Source organism: Pongo abelii, chromosome 16, assembly GCF_028885655.2.
Source record: "Pongo abelii isolate AG06213 chromosome 16, NHGRI_mPonAbe1-v2.0_pri, whole genome shotgun sequence".
Classification (NCBI taxonomy): Eukaryota; Metazoa; Chordata; class Mammalia; order Primates; family Hominidae; genus Pongo; species Pongo abelii.
The window spans coordinates 55,620,255-55,644,288 of record NC_072001.2 but is presented as its reverse complement, the minus strand read 5'-3'; the positions used below and the strand labels follow the sequence as shown (position 1 = coordinate 55,644,288).

Below are 24,034 nucleotides of genomic sequence, written 5' to 3'. Positions count from 1 at the left end.
TTCACTCATTTACTGTAACTTTTACAAAATTGAAGATCTTCATGTTTGAGTAACCATTCAGAACCTCCATTCTCTTTCTTAGTCACATGGCCATCTTCCCTGTGTGTCTTCTACCTTCAAACCTCTCCTTATCAGGACACTAGTCACTGGATTTGGAATCTACCCTAATAATCCACCTCATCTTAACTTCATTACTGTACATATCTAAGTTCACATGCACAGATAGGGGATGGGAGTAGGACTGCAACACTTTTTTTTTTTTTGAGGGGAGAACACATTTCAACCCACAATGGGTTTCTACTATTATGAGACAACATATAATATATACATTGCCCCAAAGTATAATGAAAATGTGTCATTTACAAATGAAATTCGTGCTACCCACCAATTTCTCAACTCTAGCTTTATCCCACTAGGGAGAAAATGCCAGCCAGTATTAGACATGCAGACTACAGTCATGCACAAGAAAAGCGTATTAGAGAATACATAGGTTAACATTTATTGAGCTCCTACTTTATATCCAGTTCTTTGCTAAGTGCTAGGGATACAAGAAAGAAGAAGGTACCAATCCCTGCTCTGGTGGAGCTCATCCTGGTAGCCTGGACTGATTCCATGACTTTGGTCATAGTAACAGCCTTGTATTCATAAAGTGAGCAAACCAGTTATCCTCATCACCTTAATAAGTAAAAGAACTTAGAGACAGTCATTACAGATTGATCATACACCACCACCCATTTCAACAAAATCTGTAAAAGTTGAGGGGATGAAGATGAGTTGCTGAAGATGAGTTAACTTTCTTTGAAGTTAATTACTCATATATGGCTTTGAAACCCTAGGGGAAAGCAAAATGGAAAGCAAATCAGATGAAAAGAGGGTAAGGTTCCTGCCAGCTATCTTGATTCCCTTGCTTACCCTTACCCTTCACCAACTAGGAACTAGAAACATTTGTTCTGTTTACGTGCTCTGAGGTGTGAACAGAGCACCTTAGAGTGAATTGCCATTTCAAGTCATTATTTCCAAATGCTCTGAATATGTGTTATATAATCATAGGATAAAAGAAAGCGATAACTATTGTCAGAGTCTAAACACCTCACTTTTATAGGTGAAACAAAGGTGTTAGAATGTGACTTGATTAGGGCCATGTAACTGTAATAGTACTATAAGCTCCTTGAAAGTAGTGACCCTATCTGGTTTTGGTGACCTTTACATTCTCAGAGACTTGTATGCACCTAGCAGGTAGTATTCAGTAAATGCGTATTATGGAATGAAACAATTTGAATATTGAGTCAGAAATACACCTTTTAAATACTTTTTCTACTGCCATAATGATTTCAAATTTTTGAACAGGTTTAAGATTCTAAATTTAAAAAAACTTCAGGTTAGTCTAACAAATGTTGACATCATCATTTACCCATGTGCTGTTAAAAATTATTTAAAAGAGAATAGTTTGTGCTACACACTAATAGTCTTGGCTTCTGCTCTCAACATTTCCTGGCCTTTTTACCTCTTTTGCATTAGATAGAGGAAGAAAGAAGCTAAACCAGATTTTGCTGCGTGTTCACCCAGTAAGCCTTTTACAATAGCTGTTATTTGGTCCCAACTGTTGTGCTAAATTTAGGTTTTTGGCTTATCTGTAACTGTTCTGTCTCCCATTACCAAGGTTAATTGCAAAGTGATTGTAGAACAAGTAAAACTTCAGTTCGTTTTTTAAAAACTACGTAATACAGTATTCAGTAATATCAAAGACAAATCCACTGGGATTTAACATTTGTAGCATTTTATAGATTAAAGAACTGTTTACATTTCTCAGTTTCATCTTCATGATGCCAGAACATTTCAGAGAAAATGAAATGTTACCCTCCTGAATGTTCTCTCTGCTCTGATTAGATACGATCGTGGAGTTAAGGTTAACAATTTCAGTTGTACATGTTATTTTACTGTACATATCTAAGCACTAGAAAATGTTACTTTTTAAATATTTCATGCTTTTTTCATAAGAACTTTATCTGAGGCCAAAAAAATAGAACTGCCAATCTTGCAGTTTATAAAATTCTTCTGATGTGAAAATAATAGACTCATTGTAAAAAAATTTTAAAACAGGGCACAAAAAAAAAAAATCACCTTAGACTTGTCCTAGTACTTTCCTGTGATCCTTTTATGCAAAATTATATCCAAAAAAACCTTTTTCTAATGATACCAAAGAGCCTTGCAAATTTTTACTTGTCTCCATTTGGGCTCATGCCCCATATGTACTTTGTCTATAGACTGAGTAGCTAATAGCTGCAGCGCTTGTTAGGATTGGGTTTTGTTTTTTTTTTAAGTACAGCAGATTCTTGTCATCTGTTTGTGTTTAAATGACGACAACATCACAACATGAAATGCCATAATGTCACATTGCTATAGCACAATAACAAAATTACAGCTCCCCAACAATAACATGCTGTCAAAGTGTCCTCCTGCCCATGAGTCAGTATTTTAGAAGTTATGAAGATTATTTTTAGCACAGCGAGTGTCTTGGAAGCTTGGGTTCTGAATCCTACTAAAATCCTTAGTGATTTGGGGAAATCTAGGGTGGGGGTGGGCTTCCTGTTCTTAAATTCTCCTACTCCCTGACCCGCATAGCTGCCCACCCTCCTGTCCCGGTCACATTAAACCCGGGTTCCATTATGCGCTGCAATCCACTTGGGGCCCGATCACAACTCTGCGCCAGCATCCCGTGTGGAGGAGGAGGAGGAGGAGGAGGAGGAGGAGGAGGAGGAGACTATAATTATCCTCCATGTCTGGGGCAGGCCCTTGGATGACATCTCCCCAGTTACCCTGCGCTCTAATAGCGCAGCTCCGATTCCTGGTCTCAGAATCCAGGCGCGCCTCTGCCGGCTGGGAGCGCAACCGAAGTGCCTGGGACCTCTCGGGCTTCCGGGACTCTGCTGGTGTCTCCCAGCCGCCATCTCCAGCGCCCTCGCACCCGCCGGGCACCTGCACCGAAAACCCGGCCCCAAACTAGCGCCCCGGGGCGAGCGGCGGCATATTGCCATAGTAACCGGGCGCCAGGGCCGCGGAGGCCGCCGGGGAGGAAGTGACGAGCGGGGTGGGTTGGCTGTTGTTGGGACACGTGACCTAGGCAGTGTTTTGACAGGGCAAACAGCAGAGAAAGAACTGGCCGAGCGAGGGGGACGGGGAGCCGGGGCGCCAGAGCTAGAGACAGCGGGCGGGCAAGGAGCTGGCAGAGGCGCTGGGCAAGAGGGCCGGCCGGGGCTACGGGCGGGGGAAGCCCGGGGGCCGCGGGGCTCGGGTGCCAGTCAGGCAGGGCGAGGGGCTGAGCGCAGGGAGCGGAGCGAGGCGGTGGCTGAGGCGCGGGTGGATGGCCACAGGGGCGCCGGGGAGCCGCTTCGGGCTGGTCGTCTCGGGTCCCCACGGTCACCTGAGGCAGCCCCGGGGGCCGCTGCGCTCCACACTCCGCTGCCGCTGGCCCTGCGCCTCTCGGAGCCTGGGGTCTGAGGTGGGAGTGTGATGTGAGCTGCTGGGCGAGCGGTGGAGAGAAGTGCCAAGAGGAGGCGGGATTGGGACGGGAGAGGAGAGCGAGTTAGTCAGCAGAGGTCGGCCGAGGGAGCCGAGGAGCCGGCCAGCCCGAGAGCGCCATGAAAACAACTCTCCGGCGGGGAGAGGGGCAGACGCGGCGCTCGGTGCGGCGGGGCTGAAGGAAATCCGGGGCCGCGGCGGGACGGAAGGGGCTGTGCAGAGCAGGGGGCGAGCATCGGCTGTAAACACCTCCCCCAGAGCCGGCCGCGGAGGACTGGTTGGGAGTTGGTAGGGTCGCCCCGGGACAGCCCGGAAGAGTTCGTTTGGGGCTGGGGGCTGGGCGGGAGGAGGTGACTCGGGTTTCTGTGTAAACTTGACCGCGGTTGCCGCAGGAAGGCTAGCCAGAGGGTAATTACACAGGTGAGGCCCGGCGGGGCGGGCGGAGCGCTCGGGAGGCGCAGGGAACTGGAAGAGTTCGCTGCGCCCAGGCACCAGGTGGAAGAATTTCCATACCAGCCCTGCGGAGGTGCCTCTGTTCCCAGAGGCGTTTTTGTACGAAGGGGTTAGTTTGTGTTGCTCAAATCTTTTTCTTCTTCTTGCCTGTACCTCCAGGTTATAAATAGATCCTGCTTTGGTTCAGAGACTGTCAGAAGGACACGTTGGCCTGGAGAGCACAGAGGCAGGGAAGAGGGTGCTCGATCCGGAGGAGATGGGGGAGGCGGTGCAGAGAGTTTTGCTTTTTTCAGACCAGCCGAGGGTGCTGTCACCGCAGTTGGTGCCAGGAAGAGGCCTAACTTAACAGTAGTTTACTTGCAAGGTCCGGGTATTAGAATAGGGCCAGATTAATTTTATTTTTATCTCTTTCAGCATTTTGAAAGCGAAGCAGAAGCCGTAGAATCAGCGGCGAGCCTGTTGAAAGAACCCACAGGTGCATTTCACAGCACTCTGGGTGAAAATTGGATGTGAAAATGAAGCCAGACCGAGGTAAATGATTTGTTTAAGTAGGGCTTGTTCCCCCACCCCCTTCTTTTCTATGCCTCAATTTAGAAGTGTTAACCTAATTCTGCAGTAGGATCAACTATTTCTGTATCATATGTGATTATCTGTTTTTGTGACAGATTCCAGCTGGTGAGGTAGAGAAAGGCATATGGAAGAGAAGGTTAAGCGTTTTTACAAAAGTGCTTCTGAAGCAGTAGCTTCAAGAGAGATTCTAGTGTATCTCAAAATGAAAGTAAAGAATGGTATTTGTATCTGTTGCCACAATACAGGTCTCATTTTAGAGTTGTACTTGCTCGTTTTTAGGTCGTCAATCTAACTTCAACTTTCAAGAAGTTCATAAGCTTTTTGAACTTGAATGTGAACTTGATAAAATGAAGAGAAAACTTAAGATTGTGTTGACAACTATTATTTTATTACTACTTTGATTAGTTGATTTTTGTGCTTTAAGCAAACTCCAAAAGTTTGCAGAGTACTCCAGTATTCAGTATACCAGCATATGGACAGTTTGGGCCACTGAAATCCCTGGTGATAAGTAAATATCACTTTTCAAAATCTGTATTTTCAGGATTTATAAGAATAATATATACACTGCTTTTCAAGGACTTCAAGGTAATTGTTTATCAGTCTTCTGATTAATGGCAAGAACCAATTTTAGAAGATGTTAATATAGTAGTGCTTAGTAGTGAGAGCTTTTCAGTCAGATATGAGTTTGATTCCAAGGAACATTGTGAAGTGGGGATTGTTTTATTTGGTAGGGGGCTGGACTAGATGACAGATTTCCTTCCAAATCCAAGTCTTTAGGATTGGAAATATTAATTTATCCTAGGAATTAGATGCTTATTTTAAAATTTATATATATTAAACTGGTTGTTTTTCCATATATTTTTTCAAAGTGATTAAACAGATTTTCTGGGTAAAATAGGTCTATTGAAATGCACCAGAAGGAATTGGAGAAAACCATACTTAATTTAGTGATTTAAATTAGTTTTAGGTGTTGGCTATTACGTGCACTCAGGCAGCAGCTATGTATGTATCAAGTATTAGTAAGTGTATTGCTCCTGAGCAGGTTCCTTGTGTAGAATGCCAAGTTTAGATTTTTAGATTACACCAATCACTTTGGAAAAATGGCACCAAGGTTAGTAATTGATTCTCAGAATAAACAAGCAAATAAAATCAAAGTCACTTTATTTTGAATTGTTGTGAAGTTGCTTTACAGTCATAAGCAGTTTTAAAAATAGTATTTGCAGCCAAAACTAGTGTTAAACTCAATAAAATGTTTAGTTATGTACTGATATAGATTTTTAGGGGAAACAAATTTATTCATCAAGATTTCCAAAGAAGTTTTCACCTTAAAAATTGTAGCTTTCTTTGGCATTCTCAGGTAAAGATGATGGGATTGTGAGTTTAGTATTGTGATTATATTCCATAATAATAACTTAAACCTTTAGACCCATGGCTTTTTTTTTCTTTCACTAAAACCAGTGTAAGTAATCTTTTACTTAGCAAACTAGTACAGAAATACTGAAATAAGCTTTTCACAAACGTACTTACCCTTACTGTGCGCAATGTAGTGTTGTATTTTCTATTTCACATTTTGAAAAATTGCTGTCACCACCCATTGAATTGATTTCTTCACCAATTAATGGGTCATGATGACCTGCAATTTGAAAGGCAGAGTTATGGACAACTCTTAACAAGAAAACAGTTACACTTCTTTTTTTTTTTTTTTTTAACTACATTGGTGTCCAAAGAACTATCCTATATAAATGAATTTTCTGGATAATTGAAACTTTTTAAACGTCAAAATATTTTTAGTTGTAATCATGATATATGGAGACATTTAAAAAATGTTCATGCTTCTGGTTTGAGATTTTTTTGTCTCTAGTTTAAACCATCTCAGCCTATCTTTTTTTATTCTGATTTTTATGTTCCCTGGCTGCCAACAGTTTTTGTTGTTAATATATTTATCCTTGCCACCTTTTAATTTTCCTGCTTTTAGTCTCTGAGCTAGAGAATTAGATAACCGTACTTAACACTAAGTTTTCTTTTTTTTTCTTTTTTTTTGAGACGGAGTCTTGCTCTGTGGCCCAGGCTGGAGTGCGGTGGCGCAATCTCCGCTCACTGCAAGCTCCGCCTCCCGGGTTCACGCCATTCTCCTGCCTCAGCCTCCCGTAGCTGGGATTACAGGCGCCCGCTTACACGACTGGCTAATTTTTTGTATTTTTAGTAGAGACGGGGTTTCACCATGTTAGCCAGGATGGTCTCCATCTCCTGACCTCGTGATCCGCCCGCCTCGGCCTCCCAAAGTGCTGGGATTACAGGCGTGAGCCACCGCGCCCGGCCTAACACTAAATTTTCTATAAGATGAAAGTAAATAGGAGAACTTCTCAGATGCTCATTCAGAATGTGAGTAAAGTGTGGATTTTAATGTAGAGACTCAGATTATAGTTTTGTGAGAGACAGCTGTGCTTCAAAGAGTTAAAGTTTCTAAATAAATACAATAGCCTCTTACCCTACATGACTGGGTGTGGTAGTTGGTCGGCTAACTGTAAAAGTTGAAGGTGGGGGTCAGGAAAAATGCCTTAATTCTTTTTCTATTGGCTTTCTGTTTCTATGGAAGGTATGGGGAGCATTGGTCAATTCTGCTCCCTACAACCTCCATAAAAACAAACTGATAGCCAATGGAAAAAAATTATCTGAAGGTCAGGAGTTTCTACTATACTTTCAAGTAAGATGTTATGGTATAGCATGATAGATTTCACAATAGTCGATAGTATTTTACTGTACGTCAAGGTAAAAAAATAATAATTTTAAGCAATAATATAACATTACTTGGGTAACACTGCCAAAGAGGAGTCTTAGATGTTGTCATTAGCATGAGCTTTAGAAACAGACCTGTGTTTTTATACTTGTTCCTTTACTTGCTTGCTCTCTAATCTTCATCACATAATCTCTGAGAGTCTCAGTTTCCTTATCTGTGAAATATGATTAATTCCAACTTCTCACAGAATGAAATATGACGGTGCTTGGCACATAGCAGATATTAAATAAATGATATCATTTATTATGTTAAATAAACATTACAAATGCTTATATGTTGGTCAGTTACAAGATACACTCAACAAAGGTAAAGAAATAATCAAATGTTTAATAACCTAATGCTATTTTGTTTTGTTTTGCATTGATAGTGTTCAACCTATCTGCTAAGGCTCGAGCAGATTAATAATTTTTTAATATATAGTTATCTGAGAAAATATAAAAGCTACAGAAGGATACTTGCAGTATATGTATAATGTATTTCTTTATATTGTCATTTGCTATTACAATTATGGCTTCTATATGTAGAGGATGACATGGGTGGACTAAGCTTTCTGGAATAATTAGATTTTTAAGTGATGTTAACAGCTAACTAGAGCTGGGCAGCTGGAAAATTTAATGTTATTCCACCTTTGACTCAAGGATGTACAAGTTTGGACCTGGTTCTAGATCTGTGTGTATATTGAATACCTGGTGTTTCAAGAGAAGTCTAAAGTGTGGTCCACGGCCTGTTGTGGTGGCTCATGTCTGTAATTGCAGCACTTTGGGAGGCCGAGGCGGGTTGATTGCTTGAGCTTAGAAGTTCGAGACCACTCTGGGCAACATAACAAGACCCTATCTCTATTTAAAAATAAATAAAATGTGGTCTTAGTGTAGAGGTAATTAAAAACATATTAGGTTATGTTCTAAATGTATTTCTAATTTTGTATTTTTAATATCTGAGCTTATCAAAACTGCTATGAAAGATTAAGACCTATAAAATAAATCATTACTAAATTAGTAATTTAAATCTACTGTTTTAATTCATATTTAAAAACATTGTAGGCTATTGATCTTTAAAACTGGTAGTGCAAAATCTGTTCCACAAACAAAACACCACACTATTTTGGGGTTTTTGTTTTTGAGGTTAAAATAGAGAAGTGCTTAGTTTTTTCCTCCATTTTGGCTATGTTACAAATTTAGACATTAGCCTTAGAATTCCAGTGGCTTATGAACTTAACTATAGCATAATGCAACCCTGTTAACCTCAAACAATTCACTCCTGGGCAGGTGAAATAGGAGGAAAGAAGTGTTAAGGACTAGAAAAATGTAGCAAAGCAATTAGGTGCATTGCTTGCTAAGAATAGTTCATTGTTAGTTGATGTAAATCAAACAAAAGAAATGGCAGATGTTGGAGAAGAAATACTGACTAGATTAAATAAAGCGGTCTTTTGCTAAATTCCCAGGTAGAGGTGGTGGTGATAGTATGAATAGCAACAGCTAATACTTGTTCATACTATGTGCCAGGCACTGTCTTAAGTACTTCACATATGTAATTCATTTAATCCTCACAGATACTCAAGGAAATAGATGCTATTGTCATCTCTGTTTTATGGATAAATGAAACTGAGTCACAGAGAAGTTTGGTAACTTACCCAAGGTTACACAGCTAATAAAAGGGCAAGCTCAAATGTGAAGTGAACTTGAGCATATGCTCTTAAGCTCCCTGACTGGTAGCAGTAAGTAATGTTAAAATACCATAAGATTTTGGGACCAAAGTGGTTTAAAAATACTTGAGGAAAACTCCAAACAGGTATTTAGTAAGTATTGTGATCTTGGAAAGCTGCTTATCCTCTCTGCGTCAGCTTTATCTTTACAATAGGGAAAGTAATAGTACCTCAGCTCATGGTTATTTTGAGGATTAAATAAATTAAGTATGTAATATGCTTAAAACAGTGGCTGGCACTTAGCATTCAAATGTAAACTGCTATTATTTTTGGACATTTTCTAAAGAAGAAATCAATCAGTTAGTGAAAGCTGAGGAAAACAAAAGGGGGCTAATTCAGCTGCATGTTTTGTATATTCAGTGTGATCTCAAGTTAAAAGCTGGCTACTGTTGTTCTTTCATCCATTTATGTTGATGAGTCTTGACATTAGTAGCTGTCAAATAATCAATGGCTTGATACAACTTCTGAGATTCAGATACTAAAGGGGTTGACGTAGAGATACCCCGTCTATGTTTTTGTCTGTCATCCAGTAAGAAGGAAATGATTCAGTGGACTAAACCCTGTCATTTTTTTGAAGAATGAGAAAAAAAAGATAATTGGAAGGCAGAACTGAGAGGCAAATGTGTGTATAAGGAGAGTGACTTAAAGATTGATTTTCTCTTCAAGAACTGAAGAAACCCATGGGGTCTGAGCCTTCTGCATTGTGAACAAATATAGAAAAAAAATAGTTGTTAAAGAATATTTATATTCTTTTGCCTTTCTCACCTTTGGATCTAATTATGAAAATGTTTTCACCCTTTTTGAGGCTGGGGATTTTAAAAACTGGAAATATTAAACTCAGACTAACAATACTGGTTTTTTTTTTTTGGATAATGAAAAGGCAAAATTGTAGTACTTGGAAACAGTACTTCTTAGTAGGTAAACCAAAGTCAATTTGTTAATAGTTAATTCTATCTTTGCTCAAATAGGTGAAAAATCAGAAGAGTTCCTCATGCTAAGTCTTTTTCTTCTTCTTTTTCATGAGATGGGGTCTTACTGTGTCACTCAGACTGGAGTACAGTGGTGCAATCATAATTCACTGTAGCCTCCAACTCCTGGGATCAAGAGATCATCCTGCTTAAGCCTCCAGAGTAGCTGGGACTACAGGTGCACGCCACTATGCCTGGCTAATTGTCTTTTTTTTTTTTTTTTTGAGAAATGGGGTCTCACTATGTTGCCCAGGCTTTTCTCACTCTCCTGGGCTCAAGCAGTCCTCCTGCCTCGGCCTTTCAAAGTGCTGGGATTACAGGTGTGAGGAATTGCACCTGGCCCAGACTCTTATTAAAGTAAAACAGGATGGAACAGGTAAAAAATACCAGTAGATAATCAAAATATTAGACCAAGAGCCCATGTGTAATACCACAATTCCTAGCAATAATTTGAGTTGAGCTTTCTCATATTTTCCTTTCCATGTAAAAGATACTCATCTCTTTCCCTTGTTTACCATATCCAGCCCCACTAGCTGCCTTTTAAGTTTTTGATTACCACTCAGGATCTGGTATGCGAAATTCCTTCTGTCTAAAAAGCCTTTCTCCCCAGTCATCACATTGGTGTCTCCTTGTTCTTTTGTTATAGAACTTAACCGTCATTTTTTCAGAGAGGTTTTCTCTCACTACCCTATCCAAAGTGCTCAGTGAATGTTAATTGCTGTCATTTATTAAATGAGATGTCCCTTGTTATTCTGTGTCTGAGCAGCCTGTATTTCCTTCATAGCATTGACCACATTTTGTAATTTCTTTTGTTTATTGTCTGTCTCTACAGCTAGATTTTAAGTTTTGTGAGTCCAGAAACTTTGTCTCTCATTCACACCTGTATTCCCATCATTTAGTAGGCAGTCTTGTACATGGTAGGTGCATAGGTGTTTAATACATATTTGTTAAATGAAAGAATGACTTGTATGTCTCAGTATTTGTGGAGCAGATAGGAATGGGAGCAGCTGGGTAGCAATCTTTGATTGTTTTACTGATACCAGCTGAAATTCTGCCAATTTAGGGATTGGTTTGAATTAATGACTGTTAGGCTGTTATCACAATTTTATACTCAATTTTTTGGAAATACATTTAAGGATACTATCCATAACTGAAATAAAGGTTATATTTCTTAATTATATCTTATTGAATTAAAACACTATAAAATATCTTAAAAGTAGGCAAAAGCCATTTGGTGACAATGGTTTCCAGTTTATATACGTCTGACTAACAAATGATTCATACACAGACATTTGCTAGAAGCTCTCTGATGTCCACTCCCTGTGCTGAATTTGCTCCTATTGCTGTTTCTGAGAGAGAGGGAGAATGTCTGTATGTTCAAATTGGTAAACCTCAGGTTTATGAATATAAGAAAGTACAAGTCGGATAAAGTAATGGGAAAAAAACTCAAAGGATTTAGAGTTTAGATTTGGGACCCATTCTTGGATTAAGTCCCAAACCTGTTTACTTATCTGTAAGATGTAGCTGGCTAAGGGTGTTGCTTCTGAGCTTCAATTAAGATAATGTGTTAAAGAACATAGTAAGCCATGAGATGCTATATAAATGTGGACTAATTTACTCTGTGGGCAGGATTATTTGTATAGATGAGCAAAGGGCCAGGTCTTTCCAAATACAGCCAGCTGCATCTTAGTTGGTGCTATTCACACAGTATGAGGATTTTATTACTTTTAGTTTCCTCTTGCTATCCTGACAGAAATTATACCAACTAGAGATTCACTTGGATTAATAAATGTATACTTAGTTATACATTTTTCAAGGACTGTTGAAATGATGGTCATATTTTAGTTTAAATGGTTTCCTTTTAGCAGCATACTATAATGCAAGAAAAGTTAAGACACTAAGCTTTTAGGATCAAATTTAGATTGAAATTCTAACTTCGGCGCTTACCAGCCAAATGATTTTGAAAAAATTACATAGCCTTTCTGAACAACGGTTTTGTTTTTTGCTCTAATACCATCAACCTTAACCCTTGTGGGAAAGGTAAACTGAGAACATATGGTTTGGCACTTAACATATGCCTAGCACTGGGTAGGGATTGCTAAATGGTTTCCTCTGCTAACAAGAATACACAGCTTGGAACAGCTGCACTGAGGAAATGAGTGTTTCAGAACTCCATTTTGAAAACTGGTTGGAACAAGCATAAAAGATCAATGGACACTTATTATGTCACTGTCAACCTTGTCTTCTGAAATATACAACAACGTAGAAAAAAATCAAAACCAGCATTGAACTACCCAATCTTTAATGCAAATGCAATGGGAGAGGGAAAGTAGGTAATTTGGAACACAGCCCACTATTTCTGGGTGATAGTAGACCCTAATGAACAGTTTAGAGCAGCATCAGGGCAGAGAGTGAGGCAGAGGTGGGAACTAGAAAGAGGCTGATGGAAAATAGAGTGGTGAGATGTTGCCCAAAACTGCTTTTTTCTTTATTTCAGAGTATTGCCTAGGATTGATTCAATGCTTGGAGCATGGCCCTTCTGCTTCCGTGACCCAGAATTTAGATTTGTTCCATGATGCTGCAAGATGGCCATTATAGGTTAAGAAACCTTTGGTAGACTCTTCTGGGAATCTATCTAATCATAACTCATATTGCTTGTCAGTAATATTTAAGCCTAAATAATGGTCAGACTTAAACATATCCCCTTTGGGAACATGACCAATCTGTATTTGGGAATAAACAATATTTAAAGTTTTCATATTTTGGTTTCTCACTTAACCAAATGTAAATTCCTGAATGGAATTAATTTAGCATCAGTATCTGAAATTAGGCTATTTATAAAACTTTATCTTAACATCTAGAAAGTGCATTTACATTTTTCATCAAATTAGCAATTTTCTTTTGTGAAGAGAGATCATGGTTTGTGAGAAAGATCATTATCTAGTTGGCCATTTCTACTTAAATTTATAACAGTAAGAGAATGTATAATTTTAGCCCTTGATATTGGCAAACTTCTTTTTGTTTGTTTTGGTCTTAAAATAACTTTAAAGGTCTATATCATATTTGGTATGTTTGACAGAAGGATGCTGATATACAAAAAATTATTATTCATTTTATAAAAGAACTAACCATAGGATTTCTCTAAGTTACCCTACTTTGCTTGCTCTACAATTATTATAATTAAAAATTTCAGGCCAGGCGCAGTGGCTCACGCCTGTAATCCCAGCACTTTGGAAGGCTGAGGCAGGCGGATCACAAGGTCAGGAGATCGAGACCATCCTGGCTAACAACCGTGAAACCCCATCTCTACTAAAAAAATACAAAAAAATTAGCCAGGTGTGGTGGCGGGCGGGTGTGGTGGCGGGCGCCTGTAGTCCCAGCTATTCTGGGACTGAGGCAGGAGAATGAGGCAGGAGAACGGTGTGAACCCGGGAGGCAGAGCTTGCAGTGAGCTGAGATTGCGCCACTGCACTCCAGCCTGGGCGACAGAGCGAGTCTCTGTCTCAAAAAAAAAAAAAAAAAAAAATTTTCAAACCCACAGAAAAGTTGAAATACTACAATTAACATCCATTTACCTTTTCATAGATTAATTGTGACCATTTTACAACTTTTGTTTTATCTCCATATAAGTAGGTGGGATGGGTGGGTGGGATGGATAGACATGGAGTTTTGTTGTCTGTTTTTTCTATTTTTAATGCAAAGCCTTTTTGTTTATTTCAAACTGGTACTTTTTTCAGTCGACACATTGCAATTGTATATATTTATGAGGTCCAATATGATGTTCCAATACATATATATGTTGTGTAATAATTAAATCAGGGTATTTAGCATATCTTTCACCTCATGCATTTATCATTTCCTTGTGGTGGGAACATTCAAAAGCCTCTTCTAGCTATTTTATTATATATAATACTTTAGGGTTATCCTTAGTCATCCTACTGTGCAGTAGAACACCAGAATTTATTCCTCCTATCTAACTGTAATTTTGTATCTGTTGATCAACCTCTCCCTATTCTCTCCTTCCCCTTCCCCAGTGTCTGGAAGCCACTGTTCTACTCGCTACTTCTATGATAACAGCTTTTTTTAAAGATTCCACATAAGTGAGATCATGCAATATTTGTCTTTCTGTGTCTGGCTGATTTCACTGAACACGATGTCCTCCAGGTTCATTTATGTTGTTGCAAATGACAGTATTTTATTCCTTTTGTGGCTCTATAGTATTCCATTATGTGTGTGCGCATGTGTGTGTACCACATTTTCTTTATGGACACAGATTGATTCCATATCTTGGCTATTGTGAATAATACTGCAATAAATATGGGAGTACAGATATCTCTTCAACATGCTGATTTCATTTCCTTTGGATATATATGCCCAGTAGCGGAATTGCTGGATGATACGGTAGTTCTGTCTCTGATATTTTGAGGAATGTCTATACTGTTTTCTGTAATGGCTGTAATAACTTACAGTCTCAACCATGTGTAAGTGTTCCCTTTTCTCCACATCCTTGCCAACACTTGTTTTCTTTTGTCTTTCTTTTGTCTCCAGCCATTCTAACCAGAGTAAGGTTGTATCTCATTGTGGTTTTGATTTGCATTTCTCTGGTTATTAGTAATATTGAACATGTTTTCATATACCTGTTGGCCACTTGTGTAAGTTGCAGATATCTTGACACTTCAGCCCCAGGTACTACAACATGTATCCAGCAGTATGCTAGAGCTGGCAGGTACTGGCTTGCAAAAGCCAATTGTGTATATTTCATTTCAACTCTACACCTAGTTGGTTACTTGAAATCAGCCGTGGTAATGGTATTTATACCATGGAAATTGGCAGTGCTACAAACCAAGGCCTTTTTTCTCTCTGAGCCAGCTGTTAAAATTTACAGCCATACCACTGCATGTGTCTTCTAAAAATTAAAGTATTCTTCTGTATACCTGCAATAGTTACTACATTCAAGAAATCTAATACTTACATAGTACTAATATCTAATATACAGTTTATACTCATATTTTCCTAGTTGTTCCAATAACATCTTTAGTCACATTACCTTTTAAAGTTGTACATTGCTTCCTTTTACAGAAATTGAGTTAGACCCTGATGTTAGACAACATTTAAAAAAGTTTTGGAGTATGCCATAAGAATATGATAAAAAATTAGATCATGTAAATAGAACAGCTAATTAATATTTTAGTAGATTTTTCCTCTAGCTTTTAAATATTATTTGGACAAAATGGATTAAAGAGAAAAGTGAATATTGTTGAAATTCCAGATTTTATTCCATCTATAACACATTAAACAATTATATTTTTAAACCTAAAGTCTCAGGCTGACTGACCTCATTTCCTAGTGATTTCTAAGGTTCCCTGCAGTCTAGCCATATTGGTCCTGTTATTCTTTAGTCACTACAAGCACATTTGACACCTTGGGGCCTTTTTATATTTGATATCTTCTCTCAGAATGTAAGTCTCATGGCTCTTTTTTTTTTTTTTCTAACTTGGCTTTCTGCCATCAAAGAAGCCTTCTTGGACCATCCTTCAAAGAGTACAGCTAATTTATTCTCCCTTTACTCTGCGTTACTCTCCTCATAGTCCTTACATTGTTTAACCTGATGTTCTGTGTTTCTTTCTTTTCCCCTCTCCCCTACAGGAATATAAGCTTCATGAGGGCAGGGAAGGGATTTAGTGGCACTTGTTCACTGCTGCATTTCCCCATACACAGACAGGTACCTGGCATTTAGTGGCTCTTCAATAAATGTTTAGTGTTGAATGAACACTTGGCATGCATTTTAATATCTTTGTGGTGTAGCATAAAACTTATTACTTGACAACGTTATGCATTCTCTTTTCTGAGATTTGTTAGTTTAGTAACCCTAAGATCTAATTCTCCAGTGTCAGTTTTTTGCTTCTAAATAGAAATGTTTATGCCCACTTCACAAGGTTATTGGGGGATCAAATGAGATGTTATACATGAACTCCCTGTATACAAGATAGAGTGCTATGTAAATATAAGTAGCTGTTCATTCTCTAAGCATTTATGTTTACGTATCAGCTATTGTGCGAGGTTCTGGAAACATACAGATGAATAAGTCATCAGGGTACTGTGTGTGAGTCTGGGGGGCAACTAGAAAAATTCTTGACTCCTTTGGAAATGTCTCTTGCTAATGTAGTGTTTGTGGTTTGAGGAATCATGGCCTCAGATATATTGGTTCCCTAAACTAAGACATTAACATCCTTCAAAAGTCTTATGAAATAGTAGGGAATTTTTCTTCTATCCTCTTAAAAATTACACTAGTAATATGAGTCTGTCAAAGAAGTACAAAATTTAGATAAGCTAAAAGAAAAGGAGAAAATACTCAATAGTAATGCTCCTATTCTGTGATTAGACAGTTCACGTTTTGGCGGGGGGTGTGTGTTTCCTTCTAGTCTGTAAATGTACGTGCATATTAATATTATATTTTTTAATTAAACCATATATACTATTTAGCAAACTTTTTTTTACCTGATATAATTTGTGTATTTTCATGTCATTAAATATTCTTCCCTTATGGTATATTTAATGGTCGTATAGCTAACTTTTGTATGCCTGTGTCATTTGGCCAATTTATACTTCTTAATGTTTTAATTTTTAACTGTGGTAAAATGTGGATAACATAAAATTTATCTTCCTAACCATTTTAATGTGTACAAGCTTTTTGTTGGATACTTAAGCTTCAAGTTTTGGCTAGTATAAACAGCACTGTAATGAACATTCCTTTAACTTAAATCCTGGTGTATTTCCTTATCTTTTCCAGACGAAGTTCTAAAAGTAGAATTACTTGATCAAAGTATGTACAAACATTTTTTGATTATTGTAAAAATCACATTTTTTTATTATGGTAAAAAAAAAAAAGTGCCAATTTTTGGTCACCAACAGTATATGAGAATAAAAATAGTTTTTCCCCTACCTGACACTCTTGTTAGCTTTAATGTATGAGCAAAACTCACACAAATGATTCCAAATTTGATTTCGCATTCTTATAGATACTCTTGAAAGAAAATGACTAATTACTATCTGATTTGTATCTTGTTTTCCTTCACGTACAAATAGTAGACATCTTTTCATTCTCCAACATTATATGCCCAAGCTAAATTCTAACTAAAATCTTCAGTCTCCCCTCACCCCCATAATTTCAACTTTTATTTTAGATTCAGGGAGTACACATGCAGATTCATTACATCAGTGTATTTTATGATGCTTGGGTTTTGGCATACAGATGATCCCATCACCCAGGTGGTGAGCATAGTATCCACAGGTATTTTTTCAGTCTGCACCTGCCTCCCTCCATTCCCCTTGTAGTCCCCAGTGTCTATTGTTCCCACTTTTATGTCCATGTATACTCAGTGTTTACTCCCACTTATAAGTGAGAACATGCAGTATTTGGTTTTCTGTTACAATAGTTTTTTTCTTTTGGTCAATTTCTAGCTGGTATTCCTTCCCCTGCACCCCCCCTCCCCCACCCAGAGATAGGGTTTCCTCTGTTGCCCAAGCTGGAGTGCAGTGGCATGATCATAGGTCACTACACCCTTGAACTCCTGGGCTCAAGTAATCCTTCCACCTCAGCCTCCCAAGCAACTAAAACTATAGGTGCACACCACCCTGCCCAGGTAACTTAAATTTTTTGTAGAGACAGGTCTTGTTATGTTGCCGAGGTCTGGAACTCCTGTCCTTGAGCAGTCCTCCTGCCTCAGCTTTCCCAAGTGCTAAGATTACAGGCCTAAGCCACCATGCCCATACTCTAGATGGTATTCTTGATTTGACTTTCAGGAATTGTTGTGTGGCAGTTAGGGCGGTGGAAAGAACATGGGTTTGGAGCTGGACAACTCATTGTTCAGACATCAACATCATTACTAGCTGGGTGAGTTTAGGGAAGTTAAACTCTCTATGTCTTAATTGCCCAGAAATCTGTAAAAATGGGAATAGCAATTCTTTTCTCAAGGTTTCTGTGAGGATTGAAAGAAATAGTACATGTTAGCATCCAGCTCAATGCCTGGGCACAAAGTGGGCACCAGCTTTCTATGAAAACAAGTTGTCATGCTGAGGATACAGGGCCAGTATTCCCTAAATCTGCTTTTTCCAACTAGGATTCTAGAACTGTAACTATAATAAAGTTTACTAACAGTAGTACTTACATCTAGAAAATCTATGGGGTATAATGTCTAAAGTCTTTAGTGCTGTGTAATTATATGAGAATTTGCTGTCATGACAGTTGTGCTCAACTGCAGATGCTGTCAGTCCATGGTTTCCTACTTTAGTAAGGACCGAGCACAAGGCAGAGTGGCCTTCTGTGAAGTTAAACTCTGGCATCGATTTCCTTTGTTGATTGAACAGTGTTTCAGCTTACGCTAATTTTGGATAAAAAGAGAAACTTATGCCTGCTCTGGATGGATAGAATTCAAATTTGCTCTGCAATGAATTTGAATTTTTGTGGCATTCATTTTATGTAGATACGTATATCTATTTCAACTATAATATTTCCCAACTTTTTTGATATCTCACTAAGGAAAGTTTTGATTACCGAGGTGGGAAGATTGCTTGAGCCCAGGAGTTCAAGACGAGCCTGGATGACATAGGGAGACCCCATCTCTACAAAAAATCTTAAAAAAAAAAATTAGCTGGGCTTGTTGAGGCACGCCTATAGTCCCAGCTCTTGGGATGCTGAGATGGGAGGATCACTTGAGCTGAGGATTTAAGGCTGTAGTGAGCTATGATAAAGCCATTGCACTCTAGCCTGGGCAACAGAGTGTAACCTTGTCTCAAAAAAAAGTTTTGGTTAAATAGTTAAATTAATGTAATATGTGTCATCTTAATATGTACAACTCTTATTTTTAGTTTATCTTGCAACAATTAGGTAATCTGAAAAAAGTGGTGGTTTTGTGCACATGATCATTGGGCTACATTTTTTTCTTTTCATTCAGTAGTATTTATTGATGAACTATTCTGTGGTATGACCTCTGAGATATGTATTGTATTCTCTGCCCTATAGAAAATATAATCCAAGAAAGAAGATAAGTATAATGCAGGACATTTGAGAACTGAATGAATGGTAAAAGTAATGTTTACTATCAAAGGTCATAGGGAATGATTAATTCCAGCTGGAGAAGTTAATTCAGGGCTGGGACTGTCTTAGCAGAGACGGCAGCTGAGTTGATCCTTCAAAAACTGTTATGATTTGGATAGATAAAAATTTAGAGATTGGGGCAGGGAGGGAATGGAAGGAAGGACATTCTGATCAGAGGGAATGAGTTAAGGTGTGAAGATAGGATTCCATTGTTTAACGGATGGCAGATAGACTAATGTGAATGGGAAGAGTTGCTTTGGAATAGGGAGAGATTAGAGTTTTGAATGTTAAGCTATAAGGAGTTTGAGCCTCATTTATTTGCTAGTATCAGACAGTCTTAAAATCAGTTTTTAGCTCTCAAAATTACATTATCACCTGCTGTTATAAAAATAACCTAACATGCATCTACTGTTAGCTAATTCTTTTTCTTCTCCATTTATTTTTCCCTTTGCCACCATTCTTTGTTTATAATATATGAAAGATTTGTGTTTTATTTTACAAAAATTCTTGGGAGTATTAACATGGTACACAATACTAATAATACTATGTCTATTTTTTTTTTTTTTTTTTTGAGACGGAGTCTTGCTCTGTCGCCCAGGCTGGAGTGCAGTGGCTCGATCTCAGCTCACTGCAAGCTCCGCCTCCCAGGTTCACGCCATTCTCCTGCCTCAGCCTCCCGAGCAGCTGGGACTACAGGCGCCTGCCACCATGCCCGGCTAATTTTTTGTATTTTTAGTAGGGACGGGGTTTCACCGTGTTAGCCAGGATGGTCTCGATCTCCTGACCTCGTGATCTGCCCTCCTTGGCCTCCCAAAGTGCTGGGATTACAGGCTTGAGCCACCGCGCCTGGCCCTATGTCTGTTGTTTTATAATACTCTTTTTGTCAGAGTAGTAAGCTGCACTATTTATTTTGAAATAGCTGTGTGTTATAACAAATAGAAGAAAAATACAGAGTAAAACTGGAGATTCCGTTTCTCATTCCAGATAATTGCTGGCAGAAGTTTGAATTCTATGGGATTAGAGGCTTTCATACCCTTCAGCTTCATGGAGGGTCTGAGAATGAAGGGAGTCCCCATGATACTAATAAGCTTTCCTAGCTGTGTTAAGAGTAGCGATGTATCTTCTTCTCTCCCCAACCAGATAAACACTTTCACCCTAAAGCTTTAAAAAAAAATGGTGGTCGTAAGAATGAAGTTTGTTCAGTATATTATGGTAGAGCACTAAGAAGCAATCTCAGTTTCCTAGTCTTGGTTTGCCACTATCTGTGTGAATAATCACCAACCTCTTTGACCACCAGTTGCCTCGTCTGATAGGAGATTAGGTTCGATAATTTTGGAGGTTCCTTCTAGGTCTAAGATTTGATCATTCATTACTCTTTTGTTTTTTGTTTTTTTTTTTTTTTTGGCCTGGCTTGTAAGATTTCTGCTGGCATAACTCCTTTCTTAAATATTGTTTCTCTGAACATGTGTGTCCTTCTTAAGTTGGCATACTAACTATTCAGAAATTGAGGTAAAGAACATACCTATGCCTTTGAGTAATTATTGTGTTGATTGAAGGCTGGTTCTGCAGGCACACTTCTGTGGTCCAGGAGGTTGTAGTCTAACCCTGGCCTGTACCTTTTGTTGTAGCTTATGGTGCAGAATTTAGGTATTTACCACGGTACTCTAAGTTGCTAACAACAACAAAAACAACAACATTCAGGTTACATAGTGGTACATAATAAATGCACTTTAAAAAGCTCAGGATGTGAAAATAATTTTGTTATTCTGAAATTACAAAATCACTCTGTCACTAGAAACCACAGCTGGAAAGATCCTTAGAGTGTGTGAGTTTCTTTCATTTTTACAGTTGAGAAAACGTAAGACCCAGAGAAAAGCAGCCTGTCCAACTAAAAAAGTAAAACTCAAATTCCCTGCTAGTTGCTTGAATATTTTCTGTATTTTGTATTACTTCATGCCTCTAGCAGAGCACAATTGCCTCTAGGTTCTGGCACCAGAAATGAAATAATGATCATCTGGCTTTTATCAGGAAACTGGAAAGAAACAGGCTAGGTGATTATATTTTGACAGTGTTCTCAAAGTAATACATACATACCCTTAGAAGTAAGTCGAATGGTAATAAGTAGACTCAAAGTAAATAAGACATTTCATCCTTGAAACTAGGAAGCTGAGAAAGAGATGGATATAAAGAAATAAGAAATTAGAGATAATTGTCAAATTTAAAAATCAGGAAATGGTATAAACTAATTATTTAGAAATATAGAGGACAATATTTTTTCTTTAGTTTCAATGTGTAAAAAATGAGGCTAGTGATAATACCTACTTAAAGGGCTATTGTAATGAGGAAATGAGATAATCCATATAAGGTGCTTAGAAAATAGTATTTAGGCCAGGCACGGTGGCTTACGCCTGTAATCTCAGCACTTTGGGAGGCCAAGGTGGGCGGATCACCTGAGGTCGGGAGTTCGAGACCAGCCTTACCAACAAGGAGAAACCCCATCTCTACTAAAAATATAAAAAAATTAGCCGGGATTGGTGGCCCATGCTTGTAAGCCCAGCTACTCAGGAGGCTGAGGCAGGAGAATTGCTTGAACCTGGGAGGCGGATGTTGCAGTGAGCCGAGATCGAGCCATTGCACTCCAGCCTAGGCAACAAAAACGAAACTGTCTCAAAAAAAAAAAGAAAATAGTATTTGATTCTGAATAAATACTCAATAAATTTGCCTATTGTTATTGTTAATAAATTAGCATTTCTTCAATACGTAAGATAAACACATTCCAAGTGCGCTGAAGGAAATATGCAAAGGCTAAGAGAGTGACTAAGCGAGAGCAAGGAGAAGTCCTCTTTGGTTAGGTAAGGCCCCTGAGAAAATGAGCAGAGGTTGAGAAGGCACCAGCTGTGTAACGGGGAAGAACATCCCAGGCCAAAGGTATATATGCAAAGGTCCTGAATTTAGAAAGAGTCTGGCATGCTTTAGGAACTGAAAGAATGCCAGGTACTATAAGATAGTTTGTGCTTCCCTCATTTCTTCATTTTATACTGTCTCCTTCACTAGAATAATTGTTCTTCAAGGGTGGTGATGACATCTGACTTCTTCCCAGCTGTTTTCCTCACATCTGTCACAGGCTGGCACAGAATTAGTATTTATTAGATGCTTGATAAAAAATTAAGCACCTATTGCTTGCTTAGCAACTACTATATAAGTTCTAAGATATCATAATTTTATATTTGGGCTTATATCAGTGAGTTTCATGAAATACAAAATTCACGCTTAAAAAATTTAACATATTTAACCATTTTATATCTCTAACTGTACCATTAAGTTCAAACTACTTTGATGGGCTGGGTTAAATGCTACATAGGATGATCCTGGTTTATGCCTGTTGTCCCTGTGTCCAATCCTATTTCATAATGGTCTCCTTTCACTCTAAATGTGTTACCACTGTTTGGATCATGAATTTTACTTTTTTATTTTTTTAATATATATTTTTTTCTTTTTAGAGGCAAGGTCTTGCTATGTTGGCCAGGATGGTCTTGAACTCCTGGCCTCAAGCAAACCTCCCACCTCAGTGGACAATGAATTTTATGATAACCCTAATAGTCATTTTACTGTTCTGCTAGTGCACTCAAGTCTTGTGTTTCATTAACTGGTATTTCATTCTGTACTTAGATAGCTTAAATATAGATTAAAATAGCTCATTTGCCCCAGCTGTGTTTTGTAGGATATTGCATCTAATATTTTGTAATTTACATGGGTCCTTGTATGAAATCAAGGGATTGACAACATGGGATGCTTGTTTTGATTTAGTACAGAACACTTGGATTTTGTTTTAGAAATGTTCTATTTCTAAAATGTTTCTACCAAACACCTATATTTTGACAAAATGTTCTTTTTCAAAGTGATACGACTTCTTATGAATATTTCCTTCTGCAATAAATAGTTGTGATTATATAGTCATATTGGTTAAATATGACAACATTTTAGAATTTAACTGTTAGAAATAGTAAAACCTTAGACATTTGGACCATTCTCCCTCTCTTGTTCACTGAAACAAGTATTCACCAAGCACTTTCAATGTGCCTGGCACATATGTGCTAGAAGTACTGTGATGAGCAAGAACTAACATGGCCTCTGCCCTCAGAAACTTGTGGTTTGAAAAAAACAAGAAACAAAAAACAAAGTCCTTTCTTCTGGGGCAATAGGTGAATCAGAAGCTGAGGTTACCCTATGATGTTTTAGAAGAGCTGGGGATTGGGGGTAGGGGAGCTGGCCCAGAGGAATAAGAGAGTATCAGATGCCCCGTACAAACTTACAGAAATTGTACACTCTACTATCCCTTTCTTTTTTTGTTTTTTGAGACAGGTTCTTGCTCTGTTGCCCAGGCTGGAGTACAGTGGCTTAATCGTGGCTCGCTGCAACCTCCAGTTCCTGGGCTCAAGCAATCCTTCTGCCTCAGTCCCTGAGAAGCTGGTACTACAGGTGTGCATCACCATGCCCAGCTGATTTTTAACTTTCTTTTTTCTTGGAGAAACGAGGTCTCACTCTGTTGCCCAGCCGGGTCTTAAATGCCTATCCTCAAGCAATCTTCCTGTATCAGCCTCCTAAAGTCTGGAATTACAAGCATGAGCCACCATGCCTGGCCTCCACTGTCCCTTTCTATTTGTGGTGGTCTCCAATATTTTGAGTTTGAATGGGAGGGAGCATGTATGTTTGATGATCTGTTTTGTTTTTGTGAATGAAGAATGAAAATTTATTCCCATTAAGTGCAAGTTTCAATTGAGGCGCTCAGTTTATGAGGTCTTACTGATGTTTCCTCTCTTAGGTCCTGCAGTTAAAATCTTCGTGGTCTAAAATGGTAAAAACTATTGAGGTATTCAAATGATAAGTAATTTATAAGCTGAAATTGCATTGAAAATGGAGAGCTCTGA

The 24,034-nt window shown here is 38.5% G+C and overlaps 1 protein-coding gene across 4 annotated transcripts in view; it reads left to right on the top strand.

The window, feature by feature from the left end:
• The first annotated feature begins 269 nt into the window (after window positions 1-269).
• ATOSA (atos homolog A) overlaps window positions 270-24,034 on the top strand; it is a 114,583-nt gene continuing 90,818 nt past the window's right edge. The window contains exons 1-2 of one of the 4 annotated variants that reach the window (XM_024232672.2): window positions 270-3,807; window positions 4,387-4,503. In XM_024232672.2, coding sequence (XP_024088440.2) covers window positions 4,488-4,503 — 16 coding nt within the window. In that variant the 5' untranslated portion in view covers window positions 270-3,807; window positions 4,387-4,487. Of the gene's footprint in view, window positions 4,082-4,386; window positions 4,504-24,034 lie in introns of all 4 variants that reach the window. The other 3 variants (XM_024232671.2, XM_024232670.2, XM_024232673.2) reach the window with 3 other exon arrangements.